This window comes from Astatotilapia calliptera, chromosome 19, assembly GCF_964374335.1.
Source record: "Astatotilapia calliptera chromosome 19, fAstCal68.1, whole genome shotgun sequence".
NCBI lineage: Eukaryota > Metazoa > Chordata > Actinopteri > Cichliformes > Cichlidae > Astatotilapia > Astatotilapia calliptera.
The window spans coordinates 23,136,912-23,148,432 of NC_137440.1; the positions used below are offsets into that span (position 1 = coordinate 23,136,912).

Here is an 11,521-nt window from a genome sequence, read left to right on the forward strand (position 1 = left end):
TTTCTAATACATTGTCTAAGTAGCCTGGAAAGAAAAGAAAAAAAGCATCTGGACTTCTTTAAGTTGTTTGAAGACATTTCACTTCTCATCTGAGAAGCTTCTTCAGTTCTATGGTCAAATGGTGAAGAGTCCCAGATTTAAGCCCTACGGGAGTGTACCCCCCCCCAAGAGGGACATGGACCCCCTATTGATCCTCTACCTAATCACACGAGCCAAGGTGTGAAAACGGGTGTAGGTCACCATCAGCCAAGGTTTCAGATGAACTCATTGTGAAACCTAGCCCCACCCTATCATGTGATTTCCTGAGGTCAAAGGACTCTTGTTTTATGGATTTCAAGTCTATTGTAATTGAAGCATTCACTCTTTTATACAACCAGCAACTGTTTAATTCATTTTAACTTCAGGGAAAATGCTCACTTAGTCTGCTAGGCAAGAAGTTTCAGCAGCTTGCTCGTCTGGAGCATTCAGGTTCTGCCGCAATCTTCCCAGAAGCAGATGTTCCCACAAATTCATCCCAAGAGAAACTGACAAAAATTAATTTAAAAATCAATATCAATAGGCCTAGGATGGGAAATGTTAACGTTCATGGTAATAATGGGTGATGATTTGGGCAGTAAGACAAAGTTTACTTGTTTAAAAGGGTTGCCAGGAGAAACATGGCAACACAGCTTAGGTTTGCAAAACTGCATCTGAAGAAACCACAAGACTTCTGGAACAATGTCTGGAAAAGGGATACCAAAGTCTTCTACCAGAATGCAGAGTACAAACTGTCAAGCATGGTGGTGGAGGCCTATGATCTGGGCTTGTTGAACTACTCTGTACACCAAAGTATTCTAGAGTTAAGAGGCCATATGTCCAACAACTAAAGTTTAGCTGAAATTGGGTCGTGAACGACCCCGAGCCAGGTTTGCTGCTAAAAGATGGTATAAAAGCTATTGAATGATGGGGTGTCCTGTGAAAACTTTTCCCCACAAAACTATAATTTGTTTTGTTTTTTTTCTTCAAATAAGGAGGATCAGACTAACAGCACTGAACAACTTTTCACATGAGAAATATTGATTAGACCAGCTTCAATCTGACCTGGTCAGTTATACCTCGACTCATCCAAGAGGAATTTTTAGTTGAGTCACTCCTCCAAACGCCAACATGTATCTCAGTGGACTGGGAGTACAAAACACTCATGCCTCAACTATTCCATCAAGCTGCAGAGGAGTTGACTATCAAGCAAAACACAAATGTTTCATTTCAGCGCTGACTTAATATGTATCAGCGCGATAACGACAGCGATGCCCTTTACTGTTTTTCCCTTCCCATGTGCGTTGCCACCAGAAGAAAAATGACCACTCTCAATCACATCTTTTATTTGTAAGGCACCAGAGACGCTTCCTTACTGCTAAAAGGTTGATTCATTCTCAGAGTACACAGTTGCTTGTTTACATCTTTTTTTTTTTTTTGTTTTTTTTGTCCCGGGTATTTTGAAATGAGACTGTGTTTGTAGACACATTTAACAGTTTTTCATTTGCACAGAAAAAAAAAGGATAAAACATTTACAAATCTAGAAAACAAAGTTAAGTGTTACAGCCTACTGAGAGAGAATGAATGGAAGAGAAAACAGGAGAAAAAAAAAAGACAGGATATACAACATTGTGCCTCTCGTAGCGTAGGCTTGTAATGCACGCGTACAACAACGAAGTCCTCCATGATACACACACATTAAAAAGCAGCTTTGAAACATACAAAAATGCTTTAAAAAATATGTATATTGATATATTCATATGTATACAAATTGGCCCTTCACAGCAAAACAAACACACATACCATTCACATGTCTGAGTTTTGCCAAGGGAGGATTTCTACAGAGGCTGACGTCAGTATAAAGAGTGCTAATGATTAAATGATCTGTTCTCGCACTCGATATATTGAAGTCAGATCTCCAGGGAGGGAGATACTCCAGCTCCCCAACACTTGCACAGACAGGAAGAAGAAAAACAAAAGGAGCAGTGAGCCACAACTTAAGTGCTTTTCAAATTAAAACAGAGGGAAAAGGGTTATGCTTGGACATTAAAAACTGGGTTATCAAAGCTCTGGAAAGCACTCACATTACAGGGGGGGGGGACAGCTGACACACCTGCAGTGTACCTGTGGTCAGCATACAATCATAAAAACGAAAAGAGAGGAAAGCAATAATGTGACTGAATAAGACAGATAAACCTGGGGCTGTTTCCATGCTTTTTATAACCCATAATAAATCACTGGAAGAGCACTGCTGCCCTCTGCTGCCTAAAAAATGAACATTTCTCAGCCATAAACTTGAGCTGTTCACCAGTTTTATACCACATACCAACTGCAAACATTATGCATACAAGTTTTCATATATAAGATCACAAAAATGGGAAATTATCAACACGCATATAACCTCCTGGGTAGCATTTTCGAAAACGGTCATCTTCATTTTCTTAGATGTCACTTGAATCATTTCCCTATTATTATCGGTTAAAGTTGAAAACATCTGTGAGCAGCTGCTCCTTTTCAGATATAACAACATAAAAATCCAACAGTCTGCTTTTACCTCTAGGCCTGAACCTGCACTACTAAACTAGCAGGTTTGGAGTTGTTGAGTGTGTGTAGCCTGGATCGTATTTACTAAAGATTCATTTTACTGTTATCGTTTAACACTGATCAACTTTTAGTCTAAATTAGTCTAACATGGCTAAACTACCAAAGAATGCCTCCTGATGTTTCCAACATCAATACACTACATTTAAAACATATTATAGTAATTGTAAGCCACTTCAAATTACATTCACCAGCCACCTTATTAGGTACACCTTGCTAGTATTAGGTTGGAATACCTTTGGCTTTCAGAACATTTGTCATTGATTTAACAAAAAGCTGGAAACTCTGCTCACAGATTATGATCCACATCGACATGACAGCACCACACAACTGCTGCAGATTTGTCGGCTGCACTTCCAGGACACGAACGTCCCGTCCCACTGCATCCCAAAGATGCTCTATTGGATTGAGATCTGGTTTCTCTGGAGGGCGTTTGGATAAAGTAAACGCGCAGTACTCTGGGAAAAATCCCAGTAGAACAGCAGTTTTGGAAATACTCAGTTTAGCCCGTCTGACACCAACAACCGTGCCACGTTCACGGTCACCTTTCCTCCCCATTCTGATGCTTAGTTTGACCTTCATGTGACTGGTTGGAAGTGGTCAGCTGAACTGCTGCTCTTTAACACTGCAGATCCAATTCATTTTAATCATGCTTCTTTCAACAATAACATTTTGATATCTTAATAATCTATATTAATGAATGAGTCAAACGGTTAATTGCTATTTGTACATAACATCCTTATTTATATTAAAGGTGATAAAGCTATTTAAAGCTATACTGCTCATCTTTATTATTATTATTATTATTATTATTATTATTATTATTATTATTAATGATAATAATAATAATAATAATGAAAGTGAATTACAGCTCTGTTCAATAATCACATTTGTCAGAATTCAAACAAAACTGGGAGGAAATGACTGTCCAACAACAAGAAATTATACGTGGGAGCTGATCACAGGTAGAAAAAGCCGAAAACAAAATCTCACCACATCTCCATGATGGTAACAAAGCTAAAAGAAGTCACTCTCATTAATACAAAAACAGCATATTAATTTTTTTTGCACATTACCTACATGAAAAGCTTGCTACCCATAGTGTATAATGAAGACAGTAAGTATGTGGTTGGAATACAGCTCGTGTTTCAAAATGCTGAGAATGTCAGGTTTGTGTAGTCACAGATGAAAAGAAAGGTGGTACTTAACGCAATCTCAGCTAAAACTAAAAAGCTCTGCTAACCTATAAAAACACAACGCTTGGCTGTATGTCAAAACCACACTGTTTTAACATTTAGATCCTATTTTGGGATCAATTTTGTGGACCCGCAGGGGGAAAGGGCAGGAACAAGGGGGGGGGGGGTCAAAGGAGAACACAAAAGGTGCTTAAAAGTAAAGTTAAAGTGTTTTCTTCTTTCCAATCACATTCACTCTAACACACAGGAATCTTTATGTTTTATAAGAACCTGTCTCAGTTTACAAAAACAAGATGAGTTGGGGGGTTTTTCAGAGCATCTATTCTTATCATTTAAAGACGCGGGGTCCATGATCTTTTGTCAATGGTCCACATCCCATGTGGAGCTCACAGGGTCAGCTAGGCCTACCTACTACATATTAACTTCCAAGTTGGCTACTTTACCATTTGTACAAACCAACGATCTTTCTGAAATTAAAAAAAACACAACTTGATTTATGTGGGACTAATGCGCACACAGCTCTAGTAATGCATCCAAGGTTGGGAATAATGAAGAACATAACACTTAACAGAGTAAATTAATGGAATTACTGACAAAACTGCTCCAGTTAACGTTTTGGAAAAAGATGATTTCATTTTAGCAAGTCGTGAGCAACAGCGAAGCAGTATGTGGGGAGTGGAGTTGTTAAAACTGCTTTTTATGACTGGCAGACTGCATTGAGACTCAATCAGAGGGACTACAGAGGACGTGGAAATAAACACTAAACAGATCTGATAACAAAAAATGGAAGAGAAAATAAATCTGACGGTTATCTACCAGGGTACTGCTATTGTGTTTCCTTCTTAGCTCTCTCTCCAAATGGGAAAACATTTATCTTGATTTAAGCCTAACAACAGTGGCTTGAACAAAATTTTTTTTTTTAAAAACCCCACACATCTATTAAAGTCTAGAAGCCTGAACCAAGTCTATTACCACTAAATAATAAGAACATTTACTCTCAGCCATTCAGGAGTTTCATCTTCAGCACTTACAAAAGTTTAAGCTCGGTCCTTTTGCTAATCATCCTTGCAATTACTCTTCTACATTGACACTCAGTAGACAGGCCTCCAGACACCCTTTCCTTTTTTTGTGACATTTATTACACCCCATACCATCCCTCTCCAAACCTCCTCGCTCTTTCTGCACTAGTCTGACTTGTCTCCATCATCCCCTCTAGGTGCTCTCTCTGCGACATCTCTGGCCTTGTCCTCCTTCGCTAGCGGGGGCTGGCCGTGGGAGTAGTTGGCCAGGATGGAGGAGAGGGACAGCAGGCCGGAGCTGGAGGAGACGGCGGGCAGAGTGGGTGGGGTGAGGCCCAGGGGAAGCGGGGCTACTGGCAAAGCCAGGCCCTGAAGCTGGGACAGGTGTTGCACCTGAAGCTGTTGCTGCAAAAACAACACATTAGATAATATAAGTTTACCATCTGTAAAAAAAAGAAGTGTGAACACTATAAAACTAGTGTGATTAGTTATCACACTTGCAGCACAAACTCCAAGCACGCAGGACTGTGGTGATCATTATGCTAAAGAAACCCAACGTGGCATTTTATCTCTGTTTCATATCTCTATTTCTCCAAATTTGCAGAAAGCAAACCACACCACATCATTTATTCTCTTGCTATTAATACGGTTAAACAGAAGTGACACAAAAACAACAATGTGGTAAATGTTGTTCACTCAGCCAATAGAAACCTGACAATTAGAAATAAGTGTTCACAGACAAATTTCCATCAATGAGGGAGCAAAACGGGCCCATCCCCAGTCAAAATTACCTAACCAGCATGCTACGAAGCAACATCTGGTGGACATTACAAATGACAAACTCACACGTATGATGGAGTTCATCTCAGGAGGTGTGACCTGCTTGGCTCTTTCAATAGCGCCCATGACTTGTTGTTGATGCTAAAACAAAGATCACAAGTTCAGAGACAAATACGCACAAGAAAAGCTTCGACAAAAACAGATTTCCTCTTTAAAACAGAAAGTTGGAGTAAAAAACAAAGAAAAGAAAACTTTCTCATCAATATTATGCATCGACCACTTTGGGCGATTGTGGCTGAAGAGTTGGGAGTTCGCCTTGTAATCGGAAGGTTGCCGGTTCGAGCCCCGGCTTGGACAGTCTCGGTCGTTGTGTCCTTGGGCAAGACGCTTCACCCGTTGCCTACTGGTGGTGGTCAGAGGGCCCGGTGGCGCCAGTGTCCGGCAGCCTCGCCTCTGTCAGTGCGCCCCAGGGTGGCTGTGGCTACAATGTAGCTTGCCATCACCAGTGTGTGAATGTGTGTGAATGGGTGGATGACTGGATATGTAAAGTGCTTTGGGGTCCTTAGGGACTAGTAAAGCGCTATATAAATACAGGCCATTTACCATTTGTTCCACACACTAGTTCAACTGCTTGCTAACACAGCCAATCACAAGGCAGCATTGGGCATTTAGTTATGTAGACATGACCAAGACAACCTGCTCGAGTTCAAACTGAGCATCATTTAGAGGAAAAAAGGCGACTTAAGTCGTGATTGTCGGTCTGAGTATTTCAAAAACTGCTGATCTACTGGGATTCTCCCAAACAATCGTCTCTAGGGTTTACGGAGAATGGTGGGAAAAAGAGAAAATATCTAGTGAGCAGCAGTTCTCTGGGCCAAAATGCCTTGTTGATGCCAGAGAAGAATGACCAGACTGTTTCCAGATGGGTCCAATCTGGTACTCTCAACGTGTACCAAAATAAAAGTGCCAGTGGGTGTAAAGTTTAAGTAAAAGGTGAATCATTACCTCCTGTGACAGGTAAGGCAGCACCTGAGCACAGATCCCATTTAGTCTCTTCACTATTTCAGCCTACAAAAGAAGAAAAACAAAAATGGTCAGACCAACACACAAAGAAAGCCGGGTTACTAGACGGATGGATGAATGAAGACGATGATTACCTGTTTGTGCATTTCAATGTTCAGCCCGTAGGACATTTCATAGTACTACAGTGCACAGAGGATGACAAGTAAAAGATTTAGAACACGCCTACACAAAGACACGCGCACACACAACAACCCTTTTTGATTAATTACTCTCTCTTTCATGTATGCATTTTATACTCTATTTTGAGATGTGTAGTCATTTTTTATCTGTGCCTCATCATGCAGTGAGTAAACCTGAGGATTTCTGCATATCTATTGCGACACTATGAGACTGTGGTGGGAGATTTAAAAACTAAATATGCAGCATACCACAGAAATGAGTTACCACACTTACCATGATATAGTGACGCTGCATCTCTGACTTTTCAGAAGCCAGCTTATCGCACTCCAGCTTCAAACTGGGTAAGAAGTGTAGAAATATAATATGAGAAAGAGCAGCTCGAAAGCAAAATGTATGTATTCATCCTGTTTGGGGATAACTGCACTTTGGGGGAATTATACTAATTCCACAACTTGTCTTGTTTACTCTGAGCTAAGCTGACAGCCTGCTGGCTTAAGCTTCATGTTTAGAATACAGACATGAGAATTATATCAATCCTCTCATCTACTTTTCAGCAAAAAAAGGGCATTCAGCATTTACTGTAATATGAAACCATTTGTTTAAATAACCTTACAATAATAAAATGAACATTCCTTAAATATATTTATTTACCGGATACCCATATCTAGGACAAATTCATGTTGTTTCACCAAAATCTAGAAGGGGCAGCGGTTCTGAAAACAGAAGCATGCCTATAAAATGACAAAAATGACTTTGAGGATCGTTTGAGTGAAGAAAGTAAGTTCACTAAAAGCTGACTGACATTATGAAGTCCATTTCTGAATAATTAGCTGCCTTAAATGAGGCCATTTCACAAAAGACAGTAACAACAAAACACTGCAGGAAGAAAGTGTGTGACTTATATTAGAGATTAAATTAGGTGTGTATGGATGTGTTAAATGAATACCTGTGGTACTGTGCTTGGAGGAACTGGAACTCGTCCTTGATGCGGTCACAGGAATCAGAGGTGGTGAACTTGAGAGGTTGGCTGGACTGAGAGGATGCCTAAGAAACACAAGAAGGTGTCTGGTTGATTTTCAGCTTCGAGAAGGCGACTTAGAAATTCAAAGAAAAATCATCATCCTTTACATGAACATATGAGAGCTCCCTGCTGCAGAGCATGTGTGTTTTAATGAAGGTTTGTTTAGGTTTGTTTGAAAGCAGCAGTTTGACCTTGCAGATTAACCCTTTGAGAGGATAGCTAAAAGAAAGCTCAGACTCAGCCGTACCATGTACACACAGACATGCGTCCTACGATGTACACATGTCTGTGTGCACATCATAAAATGAGATAAAGAAAGTAGCTGGGTGTTTGATTAACAGCACACAACTGTGAATTGTCTACAGACAGTCACAGCTGTCTTAAAGGTACGGATATGAAACATCTGTCTGAGCCACAAAGTGTGTTGATTGAGGAAATGTGTTTACAGAAGTGTGTCCATGCTGACCATATGTGAGAGGTATTTAGAGGCTGCATTAGAAGTCCGGTTATGTATAGACTACACTTAAACCAACAGTCCAAAGCTGTAATCCATGGTTTATCTGGTTCTTTAAACCTCATTACTCTCTAAATAAGTGGCACAAGAGCAAGAGGTTTCCAGCCGGATTATGGGATTGAAGAGAGAGGCCCGATGCAGCCGGTTACATGGAGATCACAGAAATCACAACTCTGCACGAATGCGACCAGTTTCAGGTGTGCAAAAAAGAAGTGATGAAACTGGCTAGATCGGAAATGGGTGAACCTGCAGTAGCAATGAAACGATCAGCATTAGCTCAACCTGTAGGCATAAAACAATAAGTCAATTCACTGATTGAGCTACATGTTTTTGAATTTGACAAAAAATGGAAAAGCTCCAAACGTATGAGAATGCGTAACGGTAATTGAAGGAATCGCTAGGCGGGTCTGGAGAAGTAAAACAGAAGCACAGCATGCAAGTTGTTCCATGGTCACGTTCAGAGAGGAAAGACATATGACACAGCCCACCCCCCTCAGAAAGAGGAACAGCAAAGAGCAGTCACATGTTGAAACTAGCCAACAATCATGCACATGTTCTTTTTTTGAACAGAACTTGGCATATAAACATATATGAGGCTGTATGCCAGCTTTCTTAATTTGTACTTGTTTCACATTCACTAATAGCTATTGCTAACTATTAGTGAAAGTAGATACATCTGTCTACATTTAATATACCATTAAAAATATAGTTGACTAAAATGATTTGAAACTAACTGAATTTAGATTTTGTTTAAACAAAAATGCCAGGCACACTCTGGTTTGAGTTTCTCCAGTATCTTTGTTTTTACATAAAATCTGCTCCTACCTGATTTTTTTTTACAGTAACTTAAGCATATTTAATGAATTGGTGCATAATTTTACATTCATACTATGAATATTTTCAGACAATCGTGTACATGTACAATATCAAAGTACATAGGAGCATTCGAGCCCTGAGAACCTCCGAAGTACTCAGAAGCTTTGGAGCCTTCATTGCTTCTCTAAGAATTTCTCTTCTTCATAATGCCAAGCCCTTATCTGTCGACCTGCTTCTATCATCAGACTGTGAACAACAGCAATGACTGAAGATCTTAGTATCGGATACTTGTCATTTCTACAGGGCCAGGACAATGACTGGCACAGAATGTCTAGATGAATATCTTCATTCTCTTCTTTTCATATCTAAAACTGTGCATCATAATAGGCAGTGGTCACATACTGATCAGTGATATTGCTTTAACATTGCTGCTGTTTACGCAATAATGTTGCTCATGTGGACAATGGCTATACATTCTTTTCAGCATTTCAGCTTTCATGTACTTCAGACGTTATGGGGGCTTAAAAGTGCCTTAAAAATTATAACTTATTTCAACCAATCTGTACGCACTTCAGGGGATTTAACTCAGAAAATATCGAGTATGAAAGTAAGATTTTCCATGGCTTCAATTGAGGTTATTGAACAAACACAGGCACACAAAATCAGCTGATCCTGAGGAGGGTCAGGTGGGACATATTTTTTGTAAGAGTCTGACTCTGCACAACAAGTAATGTGCCATTTGATCTAGAAAATAATCAGTACATTTGTAAATAATCACACTTTTATGTACTCACACATTTATGCACTTATTGTTACACATTATTATACTAATACTAGCAATTGATCGTTTTAAATTAAAGTGTTAATTCCCCAAAGTCGCCAATAAACAAAGTCCTATAATAGTTAACAAATGTTCAGTAAAAACCTGCCCTATTTTCGCAACATTTAAAGTATATTTTCTCAAAATGAATGCATGCTTAAATGTGCGTTGTGGTTTGCTGCAAGTAGCAAAAGGGGTGTTAAAACCGTCTAAACAACGCACAACATCACTCCAACTTTCTCGGTCTTAAGAGAAGCTAGCTAACGATAGACTGTGTCTGCACATAAGTGAGCCGTATAGCTCGCCGTTTGTTCGAGGTAAAGAGCTAAGCTGCCACAGTGCCTGCACTGTGACGATGACAGCTACCTGCAGGAAGCAGCGATATGTATCAGCTGTGTGTTGCTAGCTAGCGTTAGCTCAGTTTCCACCCGGGGAGAAGTTCAACCGGCCAACTTACCGAGTGCCTCGATTGAGGAAACATCATGTCAGCAGTGTGTTTCGCCGCCTTTCCTCTGTCTAATCGAACTACCAGGCTAGCTGGCTAAGCTAACGTTTCCCCAGATGTTATTAAATGACTGGAGACGCTATTCGCACTTTGTACTCTGTCATCCTTTAAAATAACGTTAGCTAACGTCAAAGCAGCAGGAGCCTTAGGTCGTCTTCTAGTCTTTGAAGTAAAAAAAAACCCCGATACTTCCGAGGAGTAATTTGTTAACAAAAATAAAAGGTTCTTCAAAGCAACATCAGGCGTTTTTGAGTTTTGTTTTGCTTTTCTTTATTTGGAATAACGCTAATGCTATTCCTCCCCGGGGAAACCCTGGATGTTGACACATGAGCCCCTGACTTTCCTCGGCTTTGAAGAGAAGAGCAGCATCACGCGGAAAACAAAGTGAGCCGCGGAGGAGCGGGCGCCCCGTGTGACACAGAGCTGAACTGATCGGCTCGTGGCTGCAGCCAGGGCCGGAGACAGGGGGGCTGGGGCCGGAAAATAAGGTCTTAGACCCGGGACTGAATTACTAAAAGGGCTCCCAAAAAGTCACAATTTGTCTAGGTTTGTGTCAATAGATTTTTTAAATTAAATTATTTTTTAAAGAAACATTTGTGCTGAAATTTAGCATCTACAAAGTTGTTTTTTATTTCATCTGCAAAATGTACAGTACTATGCAAAGTCTTGATCCCATCTAACTCCTACGAGGATATATACATGTCACACTGTGACATTTCTGGCATGCTTCATTCAACTAAAGGAATATGAACAAATTGTGTTTTTGTGACAGGCTGTGAGTAGGAAGTAAGTAGCAAGCAGAAACAGCTTACCACTTGGGGGCGCCAATCTCTACACAAGGTGAAATTGTTAAATTAGAAATTACTGAAATTGACATCATTGCCCAGCCTTGACAGACAAATGTTGTTCCAGAGTTTTTGCTCAGTTTCATATTTCATACTACAGTGGTCTGATTTCATTCTTGGAAACTTTTAAAGGATGCCATTGTTGAATTATGCTAAAACATTGTGCAATTATGAATGTGTAATAAA

General features: G+C 40.0%; 1 protein-coding gene across 1 annotated transcript; it reads right to left on the reverse strand.

Annotated features, from left to right (window-relative positions):
* Positions 1-4,928: 4,928 nt before the first annotated feature.
* LOC113012333 (TLE family member 5-like) lies at positions 4,929-10,847 on the reverse strand. Its single transcript, XM_026152461.2, has 7 exons — positions 10,443-10,847; positions 7,761-7,858; positions 7,088-7,151; positions 6,769-6,813; positions 6,617-6,679; positions 5,678-5,752; positions 4,929-5,236 (listed from the first exon to the last, which is right to left on the reverse strand). The coding sequence occupies exons 1-7, from the start codon at positions 10,467-10,469 to the stop codon at positions 4,997-4,999; spliced, it is 612 nt and encodes a 203-aa protein (XP_026008246.1). The 5' UTR covers positions 10,470-10,847; the 3' UTR covers positions 4,929-4,996.
* Positions 10,848-11,521: the final 674 nt, after the last annotated feature.